General features: G+C 42.5%; 1 protein-coding gene across 1 annotated transcript in view; it reads right to left on the bottom strand.

Annotated features, from left to right (window-relative positions):
• Nucleotides 1-25,208, bottom strand: part of JAKMIP2 (janus kinase and microtubule interacting protein 2) — a 36,808-nt gene that overhangs the window by 10,123 nt on the left and 1,477 nt on the right. The window contains exons 2-12 of the mRNA XM_035108012.3: nucleotides 19,197-19,694; nucleotides 12,126-12,335; nucleotides 11,121-11,219; nucleotides 10,317-10,463; nucleotides 9,538-9,678; nucleotides 8,658-8,714; nucleotides 6,211-6,330; nucleotides 4,414-4,542; nucleotides 2,858-2,941; nucleotides 2,249-2,311; nucleotides 1,300-1,398 (exon numbers count right to left, since the gene is read on the bottom strand). Of these exons, the coding sequence (XP_034963903.1) occupies nucleotides 1,300-1,398; nucleotides 2,249-2,311; nucleotides 2,858-2,941; nucleotides 4,414-4,542; nucleotides 6,211-6,330; nucleotides 8,658-8,714; nucleotides 9,538-9,678; nucleotides 10,317-10,463; nucleotides 11,121-11,219; nucleotides 12,126-12,335; nucleotides 19,197-19,694 (1,647 nt within the window). The remainder of the gene's footprint in view (nucleotides 1-1,299; nucleotides 1,399-2,248; nucleotides 2,312-2,857; nucleotides 2,942-4,413; nucleotides 4,543-6,210; nucleotides 6,331-8,657; nucleotides 8,715-9,537; nucleotides 9,679-10,316; nucleotides 10,464-11,120; nucleotides 11,220-12,125; nucleotides 12,336-19,196; nucleotides 19,695-25,208) is intronic.

Genomic DNA, 25,208 nt, shown 5'->3' with positions numbered 1-25,208 from the left:
CAAGCAACCAGTAGGTTCAATAATAAACAACAGAGAATTTTTTTGAGTGAGCAGTATATAAATCTACTAAATTAAAAAAGAGCACGAGAATGTTAATTTGAAATGAAATATATGGGTTACCAAATGCCAGTAAGAATGTTCTCAAAAACATGCACTGACTTTATTTATCTGTTCTTACAATATTTAAATTCATTTGGTTTTCCCAGTAGTGATGTATGGAAGAGTGAGCTGGACCATAAAGAAGGGTGATCGCTTTTGAATTATGGTGCTGGAGGAGACTCTTGAGAGTCCCATGGACTGCAAGAAGATCAAACCTATCCATTCTTAAGGAAATCAGCCCTGAGTGCTCACTGGAAGGACAGATCCAGAAGCTGAGGCTCCAATACTTTGGCCACCTCATGAGAAGAGAAGACACCCTGGAAAAGACCCTGATGCTGGGAAAGATTGAGGGCACTAGGAGAAGGGGACGAAAGAGGACGAGATGGTTGGACAGTGTTCTCGAAGCTACGAACATGAGTTTGACCAAACTGTGGGAGGCAGTAGAAGACAGGAGTGCCTGGCGTGCTCTGGTCCACGGGGTCACGAAGAGTCGGACACGACTAAACGACTAAAAACGACAACATTATACAAAGCAGAGGGAACCGATCTGCTATTAATGGTGTTGTCAACATATATCAAAGAAGACTATTCATATGGATGATTGATTGTGACAGATCTGAAGCCTGTTATTTATTCTGGATTAGCTGATCTACACTAAAAATGCAAGCTCTGGTGAATTTCTCAGTGAGACACTGTACTGAGGAACTCCTGAAATAGCAACACCAAGCTTGAATGTGACATGCTGTTTGTCCCTGGAGATGCTTGGTGGTGAGCCCATCTAATTATTTCTGCTGTTCTTTAACATAAGGATATACAAAGAGCTCAGGTCAATACTAGTTCAGCATTCTGTTCTCACAGTGGCTGACCAGATGCCTATGAGATGCCTGCAAGGAGCATATGAGCATAACAGCACTCTCCCCAATTGTGCTTCCCAGCAACTATTGTTCAGAGGGAAGAAAGGAAGAAAGAAGGAAAGGAAGGAAGGAAGGAGGAAGGAACTGGGCAACTTTTACTCCACACTGCTCTTCCCAGTTCAGTTATCTTTGTTCATCAATGATCATTTATATATTTTTGTGTATCTGCACTCTGTTTTTCTGGATAAAATATTCAAAGCAGCTAACAGCTTCCAAACAGCAAACCACAAACACAAACTTATAATAAAAAAAATCATTCTGCAATAAATGGTCCATGGCGTCTTACTTCAAGCTCCAGATTCCGAAACTCCAACAGCTCATTTTGATCTCTGGCATCCTGCAGCTCCTGTTGCAATCGATGGTTATCGATTTCCAGTTTTTCTATCTATAAGGCAAATGTAAATATATAATTAGTGGAGATTCCAGACCATGTTTGTTTAGAAGTTTGTTACTGCCACTGTCTCCCCTGCAATATTCCACCCCCCCCCAAATGGAAGATATCCAACTTTTTAAACTTTCTGGTCAGCCTGATAATGGAAAACATAACAAAGCCTATAAAGGTTACAGGTCATGTGCTATAAGCATAAATTGCCTTTAAAAATCGATGGAAATATATCAAAAGCAACCTGGCACATAAAACAAGATCTGCATGTGCTGATTTGGGACTTTTGAGGGATTCAGTGTTCCTTGTGGTTAAGAGATACTTTTGAAGATTATTTTTGATGATTCATGCAGTTTTCTTGGATGACTTTTCAGTTTTCATGTTTTATATTATTAAATACATTGTGTAAGGATTGGCCTTTGAGCAAAATTGGAAGAATTCTTAGTTGCTCTGAAAGGCCACTTCTGAAGAAGGATGAAAAAATTGCTGCCAAAAGTTACTTTTACTGTACAGTCTGATGTTGTTGGAGAGTCTTTTGTTTTGCCATTTTTGATTACAACTACTGCCCTTTCTTTGTAATTAAGTTTCATCTTGATATATTTCATTTGTTCTTCATTTCTTGCATTTTGGAATTAATATATTTTACTTTCTTCCTATGCAAACCTCAGTAACATTTTGATATCTATGCTTTGTGCCTACCTGTTGTATAGACTACTTACAGAATTTCAGAGAAATGAACAGCTTATTAGCATGCATTTGGAATCCTGGATAGAACAAGGTACAGTGGCTCTAGTTTTCAGCACCAAATCCTACGTACTGATGTACAATCTAGAAATTCAGGTTTTGAATATACCTTATCCAAAAGCTCTTGATTCCTCTTAATAAAAAGTTGCTTATCTTCTACCCAATGGGAGTCCTGTTTGATGGGAAGAAATATTTTAACATTAAAAGAAGTGTGATAGGCAATGAAGTAGATACACTATGATGTGTATGGACACATTTTTTGTGTGAAACGAACTAATACATGTCTAAGAAAATTATATTGTGTGAATTGGCTCAGAAAGGCCTGACATTTGCAGGAGACAGGAAACCACAGTCATGATAGTAATTAAAGTCACTATGACTAAGAAAATAATGGATGTTATTTTTACTGTGCTGACTCAACTCTTATTCAGCTTTATATTGCACTTACTACCAAATTAATCTATAGTTGTGTTGTAGGAAGTGGGACATCCGAAAGCAGCTACATTTAATGGATGGGACACCTTGACGTGTTGTTACAGTTTTCTGTGTATCTCTTATGTTCTTCACATGTCACCTTTCACATAGTGGAAACATGTATGCAAAGCATTTATTTCTCATAAAACAAACCATGCTTCTAACAACTTCTTTATGCGGAAGCAAATAAATATTGCCTATGCGTGAAAACAGCTGCAGAAAACACCAGTCGTAAAGAATATACCTGTCCTCTCTGGGCCAGCGTCTTTTCCAGATCCTCTATTTTAGCTCTGTACCTCTGGACTTCAGCTTGGAGCTGCTCCTGTGCCTGTTGAAAAGTATAGCCACAACATTATGAAGTGTGCACATCATACAGGGTCCTGGGGATACAATCCACTGCAAAGAAAGTCAGGCTCAATTTGCACAGCAGAAACCAGGATCCTTTCCTTTAACTAAAGGAAAAACATGGAGTTTCTCCAGTTTTGCTTTTCCCCTCTGGCTGATCACAAGAGGGGCGAGCGCTGTTGCACTCGTGTTCTGCTTGTGAGGTTCTCACAAGCATCTGGTTGGCCAGGGTGAGAACAGGATGCTGCCTTTGGCCTGATCCAGCAGGGCTCTTCTTGTGCTCCAGCAGCCCCCAAGCCCTCCAGAGCAGTTTCCCAGAGGACAGACTGAACTGAAGAAGGAAGGAGAAACTGGAGAAAGAACTGCCTCCCTATTCCCTTCCCCCAGTGTGAGAGGAGGAAATAATGGTAAAAATACTATTGTGGTGGCGCTGTGGGTTAAACCACAAAGCCTAGGGCCTGCCAATCAGAAGGTCGGCGGTTCGAATCTCCGCGACGGGGTGAGCTCCCATTGCTCGGTCCCAGCTCCTGCCAAGCTAGCAGTTCGAAAGCATGTCAAAGTGCAAGTAGATAAATAGGTGCTGCTACAGCGGGAAGGTAAACAACTTTTCCGTGCACTGCTCTGGTTCGCCAGAAGTGGCTTTGTCATGCTGGCCACATGACCTGGAAGCTGTATGCCAGCCCCCTTGGCCAATAGAGCAAGGTGAGCGCCGCAACCCGAGTCGGTCACGACTGGACCTAATGGTCAGGGGTCCCTTTACCTTTACTTACACCCCAAATTACTACACCACACTGGCTGTATCATTTATTCATATATATCCTAATTTTTCACAAAATGTGGCTTTTAGAAAAAGGCCAATACGATACATTTTGGCCTCCTCCCAGATGGGGTCTCTCATTCCTGTTATTGGTCCCACCACTGGCACTGATTCTCAGGAGATGTATGGGCCCAGGAATGCATAACTATACTTCCCCACTTTCAGACTTTGGTGCTCTTGCTCCCCTGATGCTACATCTCCTTCTTTTTCTGTCTTCTCCACTATCAAAATTCAATTATAAGCTCCTTCAAGCAGGGTCTTATGTTTTTGCTTATATCATGTAACTCTGGATCAAACCTGATGTAATACTATTTAGGCAATTGTGTGATTTACAAATAAAAAATAGCAGGAATGAGAGACTCAACCTGGGAGGGGGCTTTAACCCTTTGCCACTTACTACAGTCCTGATCATCCCAATGCTTGCTATTTTTTAAAATTAAAAAATACACATTCATGCTATTGATAATTGCATGAATAGTGTCACATCTAGCTTGGCACCATGTTCCTTGGTGGCCCTCTACGAACCATAACAAAACTCTGATTTTGTGACATAGCTATGAGTTTCTTCCAACGTCTCTCCTCCCCCTCTGTTTTTAAGTTTGGGGTGTATGTTTGAGTTGCCCATGGCAAATACTAACCTTGGCTTCTCGTTCTGCATCTATGATACCCCCTGTTTGCTCTTGCAGTAATGCATAGGCTCTCTGCAGGGCTTGATACTCCTTTGTCAATTGTCGAAATCGCAACTCTGATTCTTCAGCTGCTAAGCTCTGCCAGAGAAATAAATAGAGGGAGTCTCAAGTGGGTATAAGCTTTAGGAATGTATGTTATGAAAACTTGGAAGGGTTGCTTAGGATGGTTTAGGGCTTTTACCATGTCGAAAGCCACATAATTTTTTGGTATTTTGTTTAGGAGATTAATGAACATAAAGTTAAAAAGAGTCACCATATTGAAATGCAACCATCAATAACTTATTTTTAAAGGGAAAAGGGTTGTTTGTTGCTTCCTGGACTTCTTTAGTTTATTTTAAATTAATATAACCTAAAGAGAGCATTGTTGTAGCTTGTGTTCTCTCTTATATATGGTTTCCTTTAAAAACCAAACACTCAGTTCTCTTTCAAAAAATGTGATGTCAACATACTTAAAATGTACTTATAACCAGTGCTTTTTTCCTGGGGGTACGCATACCCCAAAACATTCTGTAAATCTAAGTTTGGCCTCATTGGGAGGCAGTATTTCAATATGAGTAGGAAAATGGGAGTACCCCTAAACATTTTTTAAAGAAAAAAAGCACTGGTTATAACACCAGATAACAAGAATTCAAAATACCCCCCCCCCCCCGATTTATACACCATGCTTATTTTGAGAGTTAAGCAATACTAGAACACTTGGTCAAACAGGCACATGATGCTAAACAAATTTCTGAATATCCTGACTGGAATTCTCTATTTACCAGTACTGTAACTCGCAGCATTTCCAAGGTGGGGCAAAACTATCAGGACTGCAACATGGGGCAGGAAATGCGACCCCTTTTCCCATGCGGCTTTCCAGCAGAAAAAGTCCCACCTCCAACTGCTATTTATTTACCCCCAAACCTGGTTTTGCTATTATTTGCTTTGGGAGCAAACAGCAGCTGCAAGGAGGGTAGGATTTTCAGTGGGAAAATGGTACAGGGGAAGAGATAAGTCTCTTGTCCCCCCCCCCAGTCCTGATCCTGATCCCCTCCACACACACACTTTCCCCTTAGTCTATTTTTTTAAAAAAAAAACCAACAAAACAAAAGCCAGAAGTATAATCATGGAATTCAATTTGTTTTAGCATCACATGTAGTTTGGCCCGTGTCAACTCAGCTGAATGGATTATTCAGCTGGTAAGAAGGTATTTTATCATGCTTTCAAAACGCTGGGAATTTATTTTCTGAAAACAAAATGACACACAAGGCAAAGAATGAGCAAGAAAAACATTTAAAAACATGAAGAAATTCACTGAAATCTACAATAATTTTTCTCACCATGGTAGTCTTTGACAAGAAGCTAACCATACCGTGGTTCACACCATTGGTTCACCAAGTTCAGTATTATCGACACTAACAGCCAAGAGCTTTCCTGGATTTCAGACAGAAGTCTATTCCAGCCCAACTTGGAGATGCTGGGAATTGAATCTGGGACCTTGCGCCTACCACTGAGCTTTGGCCCTTTCCAATTCAACTTATAATACATATTTTAAAAAGGTCACAAGAGAGTCCTCTGTTTCACATAGTTTATTCAACAAACACTTATCAAACAACTACATTTTGCACAGATTTGTGCCATGCCCCAGACTTCCTGCTTTTAAAATTCCAACCAGTCACTTAAAAATAAAAAATAAAAAGTGTTGCCACTGCAGAAGTCCCCACTGCTAGCCCTTCAGGGTCTATAGTATGAGGCAAAATATCTTACTTCATCCAGGTCTTCATCTGGAGTTGCTGGTGTTCTGTCTGTCCTGAATGAAGCCATGGATGAGGTTTCGGAGTCCATGGAGTCATCGTCACCCCCATAAACTGTGTCCAATATATGCCTCTGAAGGGAGGAAAAACCTCGCATGAAAAAATACTACCAGTATTGTTCCATCACCACAAGCAATATTCAGTCATGCTTACAAGTCCAGTCATTACTTTCTTGATTCAGGCACATGGGGTGCAGCCTGGCTGGCTCTGCACTGGCTATTTCATCATGTCCTGCTGAGCCACAAAATCTAGACAGCAAGCTGATGCGATTGCTGCGCTGGGGTCCGCACAACATGGCATCACTGGTGGGCCCTTTTCTGTTTTAGAAGTACAATGTACACCAGAATTCCTCCTCTCACTCCCCCCAGTGTCAGAGTAGTGGCAGTCATTGATGTGGACACAGCTTCACGGTGTGCTGTACAAGTGAGAGAATTCTCACTGAAATCAGTGCGCAGGGGCATCAGGATTCCAGTTGGCTAGCAATGGGCCCTGCTCAGGGAAGGCTGCAGGCTTTCATGAATCAAACGGGAGAGATGTGATTTTTGCACACAGCTGCCCTTTCTCTTGCAGCACCCCTGTTGCACCACCTTCCAAACAGTCCCCCAACCTCCTTTACAGATTTGGGGAGGCAAAGGGGGAACCGCAGAGGGAAACAGTGAAAATCGCTTGCCTCCCACTTTTCTTCACACAGAATCACAGAACTGTAGCATTGGAAGGGACCACAAGAGTCTTCTCATCCAACCCCATGCAATCCAGGAATCACAGATGGATCAAAGAGCCTTCCTCGATCAGGAGGACACCACTGTATGCAACCCACTGTTGTTGCAGCTGCTATTGATTTGTTGTATCGGGTCCTCCCTAACAAGAGGGCACGTGTTGCAGTGGGATCCAGCAATCAGGCCTAGGTGTTGGGGCATGATCATTGGAGTGGCCACAACACCCTATTGGTGGTCCCTCTAACACGGGAGCAATTGGGCTATGGGCATGGCAATCAAAGTAGTTTGAGGGATCACTATTTAACCGCTACACATGACCCTGAGCTTCTCTTTCGGGTCTCAGTGCATCGGAACACCCGCCCACCTCTCCCTACCTTTAGGGCTTGCGCTTGACCTTGCTATACCGTCGTGTGTCGCCTGTCTTTGGGACAGGGGCACGGCAGGAATTTCCCCCACTTGGCTGATTGGCTGGCGCCATTTGGGTTTCGCCTGCTGTGTAGCAAATTGTCACAACTTGTAAGGTTGTGGATAGCTCTGGTTCTTGTTGATAGGGGTGGCAGGATGCCTAGCCATCCCTATGCATTGGGTATTCCTTTAAAAGGAATCCAAGGACTCATGGTTGGTCTTCCCTGAGTGGGGTTGTGCCCTGAGCCTGATTTCAGGTGTGGCAGGCACCCGTGCCTGCCTCTGTCCCAGATGTTCACCCAAGGCTGACTTATGGTTGCTGTCCACAGTTAGCGCTGCCTGCAATGCTGCAGGAAGCTAGCCGAACCAGAGCCTATGCAACCACTCTTGAATTTTTTTCTAGGCCAGGTTAAAGGGTCTCCACATGCAACAATGTATTTACATAGTTCCATCACTGTGCATGCTGCTTTACAGAGATATAAGAACTGAGGTCCCTGCCCTGAGGAGCCTCCATTCTAAAATCTGACACAGGGAAAACAAAAGAGGAAGGGAAGGGGTGTGGGTGAAACAGGGAAGCAATATATGGTTGCTTCAGTTACATGTCCTTATGCACAGGCTTAGTTGGAGCTAAGGCACAGGAACAATGCTAAAGTAACTGCTACTTTATGAAGTAAGCCACGTTAAATCCAGCCCCCCCCCAGCTTAGTTCCTTCAGACTTCCTAATTGAATTAGAAAACATCAAAGGAAAGATGAGTCATGCCGTTAGATGACAGAGCTGCTTAATCTGTGGGTTTGGATAGCAAAGTACTGGCATCAGCACTTAAAATTTGCCAAGTGAAGTGAAATTGTTTTGCAGACAGACTGATCAATGAGAATTTAAGGCACACTTGTATTATAATGTTTCTATTCCCACATAAAGGATAAGACATCACAGGGGTGGAAAGTATTTGGGATATGCATGGCCAACTGGCAGAAGATTTGCAGCTCCTCTCTCTCTAGGGAGATGAGGTCCAGGTGTGTACTGAGCTCAACATGCAGGTTCACAAATCTCTGCTTTATCCCGCTCCTTTTTCTTCTTGGCTCCACACGCTCCACCCCTGGCAAATGCATCCTGTATTTGCTGCTATTTGTGCAAATTCATTGTCTCTACTGGCAAAACTATGTCTGCAAGGCCTAGTGCCTTTCCCACCAAAATGCCTGCTACTCACGACATTGGGCTCTGCAATAATGAAATACAGCACAGCCTGTTTGTCCAAAACATTTCTATGCTTCACTTACCTTGATTGGCTTGGAACTTCTTTTATGCTTCCTGCGGCGAATAAGTTTCTCTCTATCCTATAGAAGAGGAGCAAAGAACAGTGAGTGCCAGGGTAGGGCAGGCTCAGTCTCAGGCATCAAATATATTCCCCACATTGAGAAGTCTCTGGCCCTCACCCAATGGAAGGTGGGTTCTTGAGGAAATGAAGGCCATGAGTTGAAAAAGGTTAGCTACCCGTGTCATCCCTAACCATCGGCCTTGCTGGCTGGGACTAGTGCAAGTTGGAGTCCAGCAAAATCTGGAAAGTTTTCCCCATCCCTGAATTAAAAACCAATCCTCACAATTATTCTGCCCGTGGTGGGTTCAGTTAGTGGCAGACTGCACCACCATCCAGCCAACAGGGCACCCACTCATGAACGGAAGTCAAGGTGAAATTCATACACAACCCGTAACAGTGGGAGACTAATTCATGCCATATAAATGCCAATGTTGTGTTGATATCTATTTGGATATCTGGCGGGCTTCTATTATAAGTTAATGTTTAACTTTTGATGCAGTAACTGATAGTAATTGTATCCATAAAGTGAACTGATGGTTGTTTTTGCTATTATTCATATTATTAATATATTCTTTTTCTTTTTATTGTCAATAATTTCTTTTCTTTCTCTTCATTTTCTTTGTTAAATTTGCAAATAAAAATATTGTTGTTAATAATAATAATAATAATAATAATAATAATAAAGGATTGCTATGTCTGATCCCATGTGGTCTGGGAGCCTTGCTCCTGACTTCAGGATATGAGAAATGCTTCCATAATTATAGGTCATCTTGCTTTTTCATAATGATAGCTTTCAGGGGCTACTCCTCTACTTCTAATGTCTTGTAGAAGTGACAACCTACCCGTGTCAATTCATCAATTATGTTCTGTTGTTCTATAACCTGAAGCTTCAAAAATTCAGTCTCTTGCTCTTCATTAGCTTGATCCAGGTCATTGAGAGATTTTAATTTCTTCAGAGGAGGATGTGATGTCATTTTTTCTTTCTGTGTAGCAAACAAAACAAAAGCAACCCCTGACTATTAAAAACAAGTAATTTCTTTTAAATTTCTTTTAAACAACATTTTCTGCTTCAGCAACATTTTCTGCCAGGTGTCTACAATCTGACATCCAAATTGGCACAGCTATTTTTAGTATTTTGTTTTGTTTTGTTGCCTCTGTCAGGGAGAATTCGGAGGAGCAAGTGACAGAAGGGGAGCAGTGATTGGCCCCTGGGATGAATTGGACGGATGAATTGGACTGTAGTCCATGAAAAGCTTATGCCAGAATAAACTTCTTAGTCTGTAAAATGCAAAAAGACTCTTTATTGTTTAGGCATGTTGCTGTGGTCAGTTTGTAAGTACCAGGATGCTCAATCTGGATGTGTTACAATGTCATAGCTACAACCGGACAAGGGTCAGCATGAAATTGACTGGTTTTTAGCTATTGATAATTTCCTGAATTCTTCACACTCAATTTTGAAGAAGGAAAAACCTTCATCAACTAACGAGATCAAGTGGCAGCTTTGCCTTTTGCGCTTAAATCCCATAAATTCACTGCAAAGAAAACTTATGGGCAAAAGCTTGCCAATATTACTATGCACAACTGGGAAGAAAATGTTCTGAATACTGTACTCAGTACAAACCATTTCTAAATTCTCCTTAGCAATTGCTTTGAGTTTCTCCTCCATGCGCTGCAACGACTGCATGAGTTCATCATTTCTCTTGGAGAGGCACTTATTTCTTTCCAGAAGAGGTTTGCATTGCTTTTCAGCTTCCCGAACACGTTTCAACTGCAACAACAATAATAACTCATAAGAGAAACCCCTTTCTTCATTTAATTTCTCATTGCTGTTGTTTACTGTGCAAGGGAGTCTCTAGTACAATTTAGGAAATGAATGATAACATGGCAATTCTAACTTTCATTAAAGCTGAAGGCAGAGGGTTTTTTGTGGGGGGATGGGTGGGAGATTAGAGCACTAAAGGTGCTTTGAAAAAGAGTTTACTGCTTTTGGTACATATAAAGGATGGGGAATCTCTGGTCCTCCAGATGTTGTTGGACACTAACTCCCATCAGTCCCCAGCCAGCATGGCCAATAGTCAGGGATGATGGGAGTTGGAATCCAATAACATCTGCAGGGAACTGCACTGGCTGCCACTGGACTAAATCTTGGAGGAGAGATCTTCCCCACCTCTTTAGGGAATGTGCTTGTGTTTGCCCTCTGTCTTTCCTACTCATGTGTTGCATATTCCTTCCATCTAAGAGAGATGAGGAGCCATGTAAATAATCCACCTGGTTTATGCTGTAACCTGCCCTTTGACCCTGGGATGAAGGGCGGTGAAGAAATTTAATAAACAAAATAATAAGTCATGGCCCCTTTTAGGTCCTTTTGTTCTCTGTGATATAGCTTTCAAGCACCCCCGTTGGAAAAACTGCTAAAAGCACCCACCAGTTCATTCCGCTCGTCTACCAGCAGTGTGTTCCTGTCCTCGAGTTTCCGTATGGTAGCATTGAGCTCTGCCATCCTCTTCTGGTTTCTGCGTAGGTCCTGCAAAGGAAATGTTGAAATCATTTAATACAAGAGCTGCATATAGGCAAACTGCTGTCACTGCAGTGTCCAAGGCCAGACAAGTCATTTTGGCATCTGAGGAAGAAAATCCCACAGGCACCTTTCCCCTGAACCCCACATGGCAAATGAAATAAATAACAACTTGCTGCCTTTTCATGACACCAAAGTTCAGCCGCCTGAGGCCACTGGACCTGGTAAGTCTATTCTACTGCATCCCCATGGCTTAGGTTGGGCTACTGTAATGTGCTCTATGTGGGGCTGCCTTTGATGGTTGCTCAGAAACTGAGCTGATCCGAAATGTCAGGTTCTGTACATTTGCTGGATAAATGGACTGCAAGAGCTGCTTGGTTACCTGCTGGACTGTGTAGGGAAGTTCTTTGGCAGAAATGACGGGTCCCAAGGAAGACAAAATGTATAGCCCCACCCCCACCCTGCAACCATGTCTCTCACCCTCTAGGATTCAATTCATTTATGATTTCACATAAAATAAAGCATTCAAACACTGAAATAATTGTTGCATAGTATGCATGGGTCTCTGCTGAATCGGCCATGAACGCAATGGGCTTAGGTAGGCCACTATCTCTCAGCCTCGACATCCCCACTCTACAGAACTGTTGAACAGATTATTATTTTTTAAAGATTTGAACAGATTTGAACACTTCCATGTACTACAAGAATGCTAAGCTTTAACTTCCATAACCATTTCTTGCGAATTGTGCTAAATTGAGAGTATTGAAGTGCAGCCTTCTGCCAGCCACAAGAGGGCACATTTCATGCACCACAAATGGATGCTTCCTCATGGAAATGATGCAATAAGTGGGCAAAGTGCATCCAGTAAAAGCCCAAATGTTCCCCCTTTGTGATGAAATATAAAGCCTTTCTTACAGGACTGCTGCAGTGTTCAGAGCCATCTCCTGCTCTGCCTGGGATCTCTCTTTTGGGACTGCTCATGTTACATTCGGCCTCCTTTACTAAGAAGAGCTGTTCGTCCAAAGCCTCCTTCTGCAGTTGAAGCTTCTGAACATATCCAGTCAGGGTCTCCAGCTCTTTCTCCAAGGAGAAGATGGTTCTGTCTTTTGCTTTGATCTCATCCATCTGAATTAAGACATGGGAGGACAATGTTATTCCACAAGCCAGAGCAGTGAGCCAACATACTTTATACACATTCACCAAAGCTCAACTTGTTTACATTCAAACATGCCTTTCAATCTACTAACAGAAACTTTCCAGTCAATTGTTTCACTCTCTCCATCCCCTACCGTTATGGCCGGCAACTTTTTATGGTCAAGGAATGATTATACAGCTGTACAGCAGGCATAAATCCAAAAGGCAAAAAAACCCCATATCTGTGTCTGGATGTTTAGAAAAGATACACCTGTCAGATTTTTGACTGTTATGTCATGGCATGTGAAAAAGCCAAAGGAAAAATAGATTGCAACTCTTCACAAGCCAAGGCTGAAAACAGGATGTTGAAAGGGGACATATAGATGCTACAGAGCTACGAAAATATTTTATTTGGTGGGCACACAACCTTTGGTTATGTAGCAGCTATGTGGTGGGACTACCCTAAACTGAATTCTTTAGGCCTCGTGATTTCTTCTTCTTCTTCTTTATTTCTCTCTGTATCTGAGCTCAATCCACATTCTGACACAATTTCTGAAAGGTCCATGGAGGCAGCTGTACAGAGGAAGTAGTGTCTGACCCAATCTGACCACATTGGGAGGTGGTGCTTCCCAGTAGCTAGTCATAAAGGGGGGCGGGGATTTATTACTGCACCTACACCAATCCATAGCTGCCAAGTTTTCCCTTTTCTCGCGAGGAAGCCTATTCAGCATAAGGGAAAATCCCTTAAAAAAAGGGATAACTTGGCAGCTATGTCACCAATCGCTACCAGGAAGCAGCACCAATCAGGGCAGTTGCACCTGATCATACGTTACTTAGTGAGAGGTTCTGTGCTGAGGGTTTTAGAGCATCTAAACCAGGCCTGCCATTAGGATTGAGAAGTTTTCACTCAATTTGTATTGGCTGGCACGACTCTGTGGAAAGGTTGTTGTTGTGCCCTTTAGATATTCTTCTGTAGGGAGTTATTGTATAGTGGGGAGACTGCTTAAATGACCTTATAAAGTAGATTTTTCCTACAAAATCAAGAAAGGCTGTGTTTGCTGTGCCAAATCTGTAATAAACATATGATTGGTTCTTTTAAACATTCTCACAGCCATGTGCAAACTACTCACCAGCAAGCAGCAGGGCAGGGAAGAACACCTAACACCTGTATAATCTTTTAATGTAAGGTGCACCCCATTCACTCTATCCAACAACAACAATCTTTATTACGGTCCATAGACCCATCAATTCGTTACCAAGCGATACACAGCTAGGACACCCCGCCCTCAAACCACTCAGACATCTTACTCAAATTCGGAATAGGAAACATTAGTTCTTGTGACCACCGATAAAAACTTTGCCACTGCTAGTGTTCTATCCATTTAAGAGTGTGTGCTAAAGGCATACCTTTGGCTCCGACATAGCGCATTTTGCTAACTTCTACATATGTTATTCTGGATTATGTGGCTAATTAAAGCAGATCTACACCATACCTGTAAAGCACACCCAACACACATTTAAAGCACATGACTTTCCCCAAAGAATCTTGGGAACTGTAGTTTAACCATGCTGGAAATTGTAAGGGGTTTTTTTTGGGAGGGGGACTGCAGCTCCTAGAATTCTTTAGGGAGATTCATGTACTTTAAATGCATGTTGGACATGGTTTAAATGCATGGCATAGACCTGCCCACAGTTTTATGGAAAAGGCTCTGTGTCTTTATAAGCTTGATATCCAGAAGCCAGTCTGTTCTTTTGCCTGCATGAGAATGCAGTCACAGGGAAACCTGATTGTCTGCATGCAACTCTATAAAAATGAAGCAGTTGTCCATAAAAAAAATGTCAGTAGTCTTAACTGCAGTACTGGTTGTTGAACTATACCTAAAACGTTTAGCTTTTGCAGTCGGTGAGATCAGTAGATGCTGAGCAGCGCTTCATTTTGCAAAGTCATACAAATGTTTGCTTATGTAAGATGAGTATAGAACAATTTTAGAACAAGAAGGTGACTCAGATTAATGTCTGGCTAGCATTTATCAACTAAAGTCAATTTCCCCAGCTAAGTGTGGGACTGTATACTGTACTGCAAAACAACAACACAGTGCCAGTAAACTAAACAAAGCAAAAAAGCCACAAATGATAGACCCTCAACACTCAGATCTCCCATTCCTCTCTGCAATGTCATGTTCAATTTACTCTGTGTCATAATAATAATAATAATAATAATAATAATAATAATAATAATAAATTTATTTATACCCCACCCATCTGGCTGGGTTTCCCTAGCCACTCTGGGTGGCTCCCAACAGAATACTAAAAACACGATAAAAGATCAAACATAAAAAACTTCCTAAACAGGGCTGCATTCAGATGTCTTCTAAAAGTCAGATAGTTGTTTATTTCCTTAACATCTGCTGGGAGGGTGTTCCACAGGGTGGGTGCCACTACCAAGAAGGCCTGGTCATTACAATGTGTGTTTGCCCCACCCTTCCAGACAATGAGGTGCAGCAAAGGAAATATCCATAGCAAGGACTCCAGAACACACAGCAAGTGGAACGAGGGTGGGCTTCATGTTAGCTGCGATGTGTCACTCTACTCTAAATGTCTTGTACTGCAGACATAAGCAATGATGAAAGGCTTTGCATACACATAGGTTAGTGTACTTCCCCACTAAAGTGCAGTTATTCTGATTTACCACAGAAGAGATGAGTTTATCTTTTTACAGGGTGAGTGGAGACCCCAACTGATTCTTGCAAAGGGGCCAAGTATCAAGCCTGCACTTTGTCTTACCACTCTACAGTGGTACCTTGGTTTAAGAACAGTCCAGTATAAGAACGATTCAGTTTACCAACTCCACAAAACCGGAAATAGTGTCTTGGTTTGAGAACTTTACCTTGGTCTAAGAACGGAATCCGAATGGTGGCGGTGGCGGGAGGGCTCATTAGGGCAAGCGCTCCTCGGTTTAAGAACGGTTTCAGTTTAAGAATGGTACCATTGTATTCCTAATCCTTCTGACACATCCTATTGGTGTCAGTATAACCCTGGAGCAGTATTAGGCAGGGGTTGTCAACTTGGTGCCCTCCAGAAGTGGCTGAACTATAATTCCCATCCCCCCTGACCATCAGCCATGCTGGTTGAAGAGGATGGGAGTTAATATCGAGCAACATCTGGAAGGCATCATGTTGGCAACTTTTGGTATTAGCTTTTCTCTAGCAGTGAAACTGTTAACCAGAATTTAGACTGTGATGTTGGGAGTTGTAGTGCAAAATACCAGGGAGACACCACACTGGGGAAAACTGATTTTGACCGAGACTTCTCAATGTGAGCCTTGAAAATGTTATGATTTGGTATGAACTAGATAACAGTAATAATAATAATAATAATAATAATAATAATAATAATAAAAATAAATGCTCAGTGGAAGAAAATGATTAATTTGGGGTGTCTGTGTGCAAGCATTCACACAAAATAGACTCTGAAGAATTTTCCACACACAACTCAAAGCTGCTCCCAGAGCCTGCAATATCTTGTGGTTGCAGAATCCTTAAGAGGAGTTGCTTTCCTAGAAGCAAAGCAAAGTCTGTGAGGCAGGGTCTGATCTTGTTTGCAGAGCTGGCAGTCTGGTGAAATGTGCTTTTAAGCCAATATGCATGACACAAGGGTCTGGCTTTGTATATGGCTCCCAAAAAGTTTGTATTCTGGGCTAGTCATCCAGACAAATTCAGTGCTGTGGACTGAATCCAACACTCCCACTCCCTCTCTGTATACACTCAGCAATGTTTGCACACACACAGAGAGAGGGGGGGGGGGAGAGGGAGAGAGAGAGAGAGATTGGCTTTGGTTTTGTTATTTCTGTCTAGACTTCTGCTTGCCACTAGATGTCTTCCTGCTTTACTGAATATATGTATGATTTTGAAAGGTATACTCATGTTCCTATATATGTCTTGTTCTGTGTAGGACTCTGTGCACACTTCACAAGATTAGCAGTAAGAAGCAAGTTGATCCTCTTTAAGCTTGGAAGACGAAAATACTTTCTTAAACATCAACAAACAATTTAAGGCATATCTGCAGTTGATCCTTTACCTTCCACTCTTTAACACAGTTTTCAACTGCTGCTTTGTAGTCTATTATTATTATTATTATTATTATTATTATTATTATTATTATTGGAAGAGCTTCCCCCCAATGATTAACTCATCTAATCAGGGATCACATACTGAATTTGGTGATGTCACAGTGGCATGTATCCAGTCAAATTTGTTATATGATGATATCACTGAGGACAGAAAGCATCCCTGTTGTCCACCTGGTTGTGTCACACTGTACTATCAGTTCTAGTGCTCACTGGCAGTGTATTTTTGCTACAATCCAACTCTAATCATGGGTGCCTCCTTTATGCATGCATGTTGCATCAGAATATCAATTCAAATGCACATCTCAGTTAAGTGACACAGTGTGAATGTCACATGCGACGGAAGGTGTCATTTGCCTGCCATGAAACACCTTCATTGGGATGCCCATCTCCTCTTTACCCCCCAACCTGCTATCCTATCGAGCAAAGTGTTAGACCCTTTCACAAAGGGGTGCAAAAGAACCTTCCAATGACATATAAAGGAATAATGCATTCAACAAGGGTGGAAATGTACACAAAACGCTTCACCCCCATTTCACCTCAGCCCTAGAACATTGTGCTCTTTGGGATTGCAGTAGTGGCAAGCTGTGCCCCTACCTGTGGGCAAACAAATACAATTGCAAATCAAGTTCCTGTGCTTCCATTTCAAATAGCAGGCTGGTATGCCTACTTGCATGGGTAAAGCGCTTTATATTATCAGATATAAAGCGGGTTGTGGAAGGGCTGGGAAGAAGTCCCTTGGGGTTTTGGATTGGGGCCTAGGCCTTGTTCAGGAGCTGAGTAATGGGGGCGTGGTTATTTAGATTGGGATAAGTCGATTGGCAGGAGGGCCCCCCATTTAAGCCTAGTCTCTTTCACTTTTGAGCCACTCTTGCATTGGTGTTTGATTCTCTCTCCCACCCGCCACTTTTTTCTTACAGGTCTTAGCTTGACCTTGCTTTGCCTGTTATGGGGTCGCCTGTTGAAGGGGCCCAGTAGGAATTTTGCCATTTGGCTGATTGGCTTTGCCACTTGGTTTTTGCCTACTGTTTAGCGAATCGTCACAACTTGTTAGGTTGGCGGTTAGGCTTTTGGTTATTGAATTTGGTTGAAGGAGGGGTTGAGGCACCCAGATGCCTACCCCCCTTCTTAATGTTGCTCCACATAGAAGTATTCTGTTAAAGGAATCCTGGGGCTTTCGCTCTAGTCCTTGCATCCCCGCCATAGGCGGGGATGGTGGGCCAAATTACAGAGTACGAGCCTTGGGGAACATTCTTGGTTGAGAGGGGTGAATGTCTGGCCACAGCTACCTCCTCTCTCCATGGATGTTTACTTGACTTCCCTATACCCTTGGGGGAAGTCAGAGCTGGTACTGTCCCAGGTGGACAGATGGTGAGTCCTGTCCAAATGGACAGATGATGTGAGTCCTGTCCCAAGTGGACAGATGATGTGAGTCCTGTCCCAAGCGGGGCAGATTAATATGGTCCTTCCCAGGGAAGGACGAATGGTTAACCAAAAGCCTAAGCCAACACTCAATTATAATTGTATTTAAATAAAGTTGTGGCCAAAATAATGCCAAAAACCCAAACCTAAAATATTGTGTCTGTTGTGAGTTATTGGGGGAATTTCTGTCAGCCTCGTCACACAAATCTACTTCACTGCTTGTCTGCTGACCTTTGCAACTAGGCAAAGACAATTACAGGAATAACCAAGATACAACGTGAAAATGAGGGGGGGGGGAAGAGAAATTATGTACAGTGCAGGTCCATATAGATGGCACCTAATGGCATCTTTTAAATCAGGCATAAGGAACAATCTTTCAGGGGCCACATGCCAGTTGTAAGTGATGAGGACACAGGGGAAAGTGGATAGGATGAAGGATTGCACTTTTAACTTTGTACGGAAGTCTATTTTCCAGCCATGCAAAAGCCAGTGTTTTCTGTACACACACCCTGCTCCACCCTCCATACAGGCAAGCAAGTGGCTTTATTACAGTTCAAGGACACACCCCTGCAAGGCAAAAAATCACCCAAAGAGAGCATGGAGGAGGGCTATGGCCTGGGGAGAAGGGGTGAGGCCTGGGGAGTGTCTGACGGGCTAGATAGGTGAACAGCCTTCGTATCATGGGCTGGATATTTCCTACCCCTGCTTTAAATGTATCCCCCCTCCAGAAATGGATTTTCAAAGCCAAAAAGTCATACAGAGTTTCCTATAAGAAGAGGTGGCTTGCCTAGGGGAGGGGTACATGGAAAACATTGCCATTTGTACAGTTTTGGCTTATTCCCCCCCACCCCACCCCAGGGGCTGTGCTGAAAGAAACGGCTGTGGGCCTCCACCCCAAGTTCACACAAATATTTTTTTCTCTTGGCAGCTGCGTACCCATGCACACAATCACGCAGAGTCAAAGAGGGCTGCCTGCCTGCGTTGTTCACATGCCCTAATAACAACGAGGGAGACTAACTACTATTATGTAAGTTATGCTCACTGATTTTATATGTCAGCCTCGATAACACTCAGAAGGAGGATGCAATGTTCCTACAGTGAATTTGATCCATGTGGTCGGAGTAGGGGAGAGGATGGGGACATCTCAAGCTACACTGCCCTGTTTCAGCAGCCAATTCATTCCTGCCCCTGTAACCTTGCTTTTGTCATTGCAGGCACCACATAAGAGTTGTGACAACTGCACAAAACCAGTATGTACTTCTGAGCCCCGTTAAGCGGCTTCCCATCCAGATAAGGTTACTAACCAGCCTGCGGATATCCCTCTCGCTCTCCCATTTGATCTTCGAGATTGCTTCCTGGTGGGATTGGTGCTCACTCCGAAGATCGCCCGCTTTGATCTTATCTGCCTGGATGATGTTGTTCAGGGCTTCGTCCACCTGCTTTTTGGCGGACTTGAGTTCGGTAATTTCCTGCAAAAGCTTAAGGCGCTCAGAGTCAAATTGTTTCCTGGCCTCTTCGCGAGCCTCAATGGTCAGTGCTGTCCGTACTTTGTCGCTGCTCCCTTCCCGCAACGCGTACAGGGCTGACTTGAGCCTCTGGATTTCACTGTCTCTGATTTTCATTGTCCGTGCCATTTCTTGCTCGTGCTGCTTGATGAGATTCTCCCGCACGGCCTGCAGCTCCTTCATCTTCTCCTCGTGGAGCTTTGCTTTCAGTTCAGTGATCTGGACTGTCTGCTTGCGCTGCTCCAGCTCCCGGATCCGCTTCGTTTCTTGGATTTTCTCCCTTTCAAGTCTACTTACCTACAGTAAGACAATAAAGCAAGGTAGAAGGAAAAGAGATGATATGAAACTATTAATAATGATGACAATGACTATCCATTACATTTGTCTCTACATAAAATGTTTCAAAGCAGATGGAAATTATAAAAAGCATAGCAATGCAAGAGTTTAAAGCAACAGCAAAAGAATTAAACAACCTTCCTTAGTACAAATACTCCTGCTGCAATATGATAAGGCTGAATCCTAGTCCTTCCTACTAAAAGGGTGAACACAGCAGTAGGCTGGAGTATGATATGAGTACCATATGATCTTAGTTAAAAATCAAATGCTGGGGTAAACAGATCTGTCTTTGCAGCCTAAAAGTTGATAATGGTGCTATAAGTCTTAAAAATGTTCACAGAATTTGCAGTTGTCACCCAATTCCAAATGGCTTCTTTTTCTCCCAAGAGTGAGACCCAAAGCTTGTTTACTGACGTAGCTAAAGTCCTGAGCAGCAAACTTCCAACCAAACCTTAACCCGAAGTGTGAACCCTGAGTCCCAAGCAATTCACACCTGAGTTAATCTGATCTCCACCTTTGGGGAGTTGAAATAAAAATAAAATAGAAAAATTCCTTCCAGTAGCACCTTAGAGAACCAACTAAGTTTGTCATTAGTATGAGCTTTCGTGTGCATGCACACTTCTTCAGATATGTGTGCATGCACACGAAAGCTCATACCAATGACAAACTTAGTTGGTCTCTAAGGTGCTACTGGAAGGATTTTTTTTCTATTTTATTTCTATTTTGTTTTGACGGCAGACCAACACGGCTACCTACCTGTCACTAGAACTTTGACGAATTACACACTGATTTGGATGCTTGTCTTGCATTCATTCTGGATTATAGAGATAATTTTTTTGGGGGGGGGTTGCTGTTGCTATCCTAGAATTCTAGAGTTGGAAGGGACCCCAAGCATCAACTAGTCAACTTTACAAAAGATGGCTTACATTACACAGGTTATTTCTGAAGAATATCCCCCCGCCCCGCACTATCCTCTGACACTTGAACATGAACTCTCTTTATTGTGTGTATGCGATTTGTTTTACTGCTGCTGAATTATCCTGTCATTTGGAGAATTTAGTTTTGTTTCTTCTAACTACCATTTAAAAGATGCATAAATCAAGCTGAAGAGATCATTTACAAAATCTGCTGTAAATATATATGTGCCAGTCAGCATTCCTGCATATAGATATAGCCAGTCAGCAATCCTACAAAAGAATAAAAATTGCAGGAAACAAATAAAGCAACAACAAGACAACAACACAGAAGTGGATAAAAATCAGAACTCACAAGTTCTTGAACAGGCATCCCCAAACTGCGGCCCTCCAGATGTTTTGGCCTACAACTCCCATGATCCCTAGCTAACAGGACCAGTGGTCGGGGAAGATGGGAATTGTGGTCCAAAACATCTGGAGGGCCGAAGTTTGGGGATGCCTGTTCTTGAAAATAGTATAAAAGTTAACAATCTTTAAAAGACTGGGTAAATAAAAAACTATTTGCCTGGTTCTAAAATAATAGGAAAGTAAGGGCCAGGTGACTCTCATTCCACATGCAAGACATCGCTACCAAACAGTCAGTCTCCAAGGGAACTTTTCTACCATGGCAAATGGAAGGCAAGAGGATGGGAGATTTTAAGCCTTCCTTCGTGGTCTCAACCTGGCTTGCTCTCACCTTAGGCACCAGCTATTTATTTTTTTAAAATAAGCAAGCATGCCTGGGCCAACTACGTGACAAGCCTCACATTTAGCTTGGCCCTTCCGCAACACTGATTTCCCTGAGCCCATCTGAAATCTGCTGACACAGCTTTTGAAGTCTCTGTGCATCACAACCTGAATGGGTGGCTTAAATCCGCACTTCATCTTTATTACTTCAGAAACAATATTCAATAGGAATTTTGCCTAAAGAAGGGCTTATGTATGGATCCCAGCACTCGCCCCTATAAATATTTCATGGTTCTTGACAGAAAAAAGACAACAATAAAGCCTTTTCTGCACTGTAAGCTGCTTTCAACATCATCATGAGGGCAGACTTCAAGTGCAGCCTGATAGTGACAAAAGCAATTTAGTGAGGGGAAAAACACTTGGATAGAGGAACAATTTTGGTTTAATACTAAAGCTTGCGGGGGGAGGGGTGTTCAGTGCACATTGATGACCAGGGAAAGGCTTTTGTTCAATAAATAAGGCTTTTCTTTGAGCATTTCTTTTTCAACAAATATAGTGAAATACAATTTAAGGGAAAGCAAAGAAATATTTAAAATCAACAGGGAGGCGCACTCACTGATAACACCAAGGAAAAATCAATATAATATTGTAATAGGCTTGCAGCCTTGTCAGAAACTGCATGTGTGGACTTTTTCCGTGGAGGGGGAAAAGGGACTATCTGTGCTCAGCCAACCTGGCATTAAACAAAAAATTGTGCTCTGAGTCCTGGAGCAATATAACCCCGTTTTGGACAAAGAATGGAGAACTTGGAAGCCATTCTGGCATGTAAGTAGCAGTGCTTTTTTCTGGGGGGGTCCCAGGGGTACGCATACCCCTAAACATTTTGTGAATCTAAGTTTGGCCTCATTGAGGGGCAGTATTTCAATATGAGTAGGAAAATGAGAGTACCCCTAAACATTTTTTAAGAAAAAAAAGTAGTATGTAAATGAAAACAGATTCCAGGGCTTATCTCTGATGCCCCCCAGCACAAATAATGCCTAGGACAGAGTGTGGTTTTCTCTGTAGTTTGTGCAAAGTTATTGTTGATGTTGTTTTGAATAATAATATTTTATTTTATGGGTGGCTTCCAACTAATATAAAAGCATAACAAAACATCAAATATTAAATATCTCAGATGTCTTCTAAAAGTTTTATTCAAGGACTAAGTCTCTATGGGCCTAAGGCTTGAAAGAAAAGGGAACACAGGCAATAAATGGAAGGCCAAAGAGAAAGTAGACCTGTGATATGTTCCCAAGGCTGGGAACTTCTGCTAGTGCAACTGTTTAGCTGAATGTGGCCCTAAGAGTTAGAAACCCAAAGAGATGACCAAGAACCTGGAAAGTTTGGAGAAGAGATGACAATTTTCATTTGACTGGAACTTATCAGCCCAAACCTTGGCTGCCAGGATGTTAGCATTAAAACATAAGGGGATGTCTGCTTGCAGTTAATATTCCAAGTAAGGACAGAAATGGCTAACTTCAGGGGATATTGTTTCACACCCTGCAAGATGTATTGAGGCAACAAAAGCATTCCCCCCTCCTTTATTTTATTCCTTCGTCCATGGGTATGGAATATATTTTAAACCGGATAAATGCTAATGGGAAGAAAAGTTTCCAAAGTGCAATTTTGGTTCAGCATAAGTCACCAAAGTCTCCACGTCAGAACTAAAACTGATTAGTGCTCTTCCTAAGGCAAGAGCTATTTTCATATCGCTTTTGGAGACAGCTGACTAAAACATGTCCCCAGAATCACCCTAGAGCAATTATTCCAAACTGATGTCTTCTTTCAATGTCATGGGGCAACTTTGGCTCTCTAGATGTTTTGGAACTACAACTCCCATGACCCCTAGCTAACAGGGGCAGTGGTCAGGGATCATGGGAGCTGTAGTTCTAAAACATCTGGAGAGCCTAGGTTGCTTATGCCTGCTCTACGCATATGCACTTGGAATAAGGAGCAGGACCCCAGTGACTCCCCCCCTGTATGTACATGTACATATGTGTGTGTACATATGTGTGTGCCATGTGTATGCGTGTGCATGTTTATGTGAACATGTGTGTGATGAATCTATGTATGGTGGGAGCTGTTTATGTGTAACTTCTGGCCTCACCTGGCCACACCCACTTTTGTTTGTCTCTGCCCACTGCCAGTATGTGGTCCTAGAAGGTTGGATGCAACGAGGCCCTCAGAATGAAAAAAGATTCTCCGCACCTGGTGAGGTGGGCTGTGTTTTGGACTTAACCTGAGGAGACCTGAGTTCAGTTCCCAACTGAGCCACAAAAGTCACGATGTGGACTTGGGATAGTCACCTCATCTCAGCCTTTCTTGCCTCACAGAGTTGTTAGAATAAAATGAAGAAACTCCTTTGAATGCCATCTTGAACTCCTTGGAGGGTTAGATAAAAATGTGCCAAATATAATGGCTTAATTTGCTTCTCTTAAGCTTATGCAATACTTATTGGATTTATTTTTATGCACCTCTTTTCATTTGTCCCACCTAGACTTCTGGAATTCACCTCTGTTCAAACTGTGTTTCTAAAATTGTGGTGATGATACCACCAGCAATGTACAGTAGATGACACTTTTCTGCTGTTGGGACAATCTTGCTGATCCTTTAGGTGATTGCTATGCGACCCATTGGTAGAACACAAGAGTACCATTTAAGGAAGGGGCCTCTTACCCATCCTCTGTTTTATAACACATAAGATTATTACTCAGGAATATCTCTCATTATTACAAGAAGGAAAAATGCAACTGCAACGAACACCATGAAGCTACAAGAAAGAAGATTCCACCTAAACATTAGGAAGATCTTCCTGACAGTAAGAGCTGTTCGACAGTGGAATTTGCTGCCAAGGAGTGTGGTGGAGTCTCCTTGTTTGGAGGTCTTTAAGTGGAGGCTTGACAGCCATCTGTCAGGAATGCTTTGATGGTGTTTCCTGCTAGGCAGGGGGTTGGACTGGATGGCCCTTGTGGTCTCTTCCAACTCTATGATTCTATGATTCCATGAATCTTCTCTCTGCTCTTAAAAACTGGTTGCCCCACCCATTCTCAATATATGACATGGGTCCCTTCATCTCTCTCTTGTTAACAGCACATTCAAAAAAGCTGCAACCAATCAAGACATGCAGATGACTGTAGGGTTGGAATGAAGTGGCAATTGTCAGGACAACCTCCTCCTCATGCTACATCTTCCAGGCCTCTGGCAACTAGCCTACAGTTCCTAAGTGAACTGAGCAGCTAATTTTTCCCTGAGTGCTACAGGATGTGTGCCAAAGAAAGAGGGGAGGGGACCCAACACAAGCTGTCTTTCAAGATTGTAAAAATAGAGTGCAGCACACGATGAATTGGAAACAAAAGCTCTATTTCCACTCAGTTACACATAGGTAAGTCCCACTGACATGATTGGAGCTTCTGCACCTATTTTTGGGGGGTGTAGGGTTACAGCTCTCCTCTCATTCAAAATTATTATTTTGTTGCTAAAATGGGCTGCAAATTAATGACTGACCCACACTGGAGGGCAAAAGGAGAAATACTCTGGAGTACACTATCTTGTCTGATATTAATGCAGCACCGAGTCTTTCTTTCATCCCAATCATTCTACAGTGAAATAAACTGGATTTCGACAGACACATTTGATTGTCCTCTGAGGTTAATGGTGGCCTTGATCTATGGACAGCCCAGAAAGATCTTCGTGATGAAAGACTTCATGGAAGTTAAAATGGTACTGCTTAATTATGGAATCCAGTGGCAGCCTAGATTTGTTTTGCCTGAGGCGATGCTTATTGACAAAAGAATGA

The sequence above is a fragment of the Zootoca vivipara genome, chromosome 2 (assembly GCF_965207765.1).
Source record: "Zootoca vivipara chromosome 2, rZooViv2.hap1.1, whole genome shotgun sequence".
NCBI lineage: Eukaryota > Metazoa > Chordata > Lepidosauria > Squamata > Lacertidae > Zootoca > Zootoca vivipara.
The sequence above is the reverse complement of the archived record's forward strand: the minus strand, read 5'-3'. Positions and strand labels throughout refer to the sequence as shown.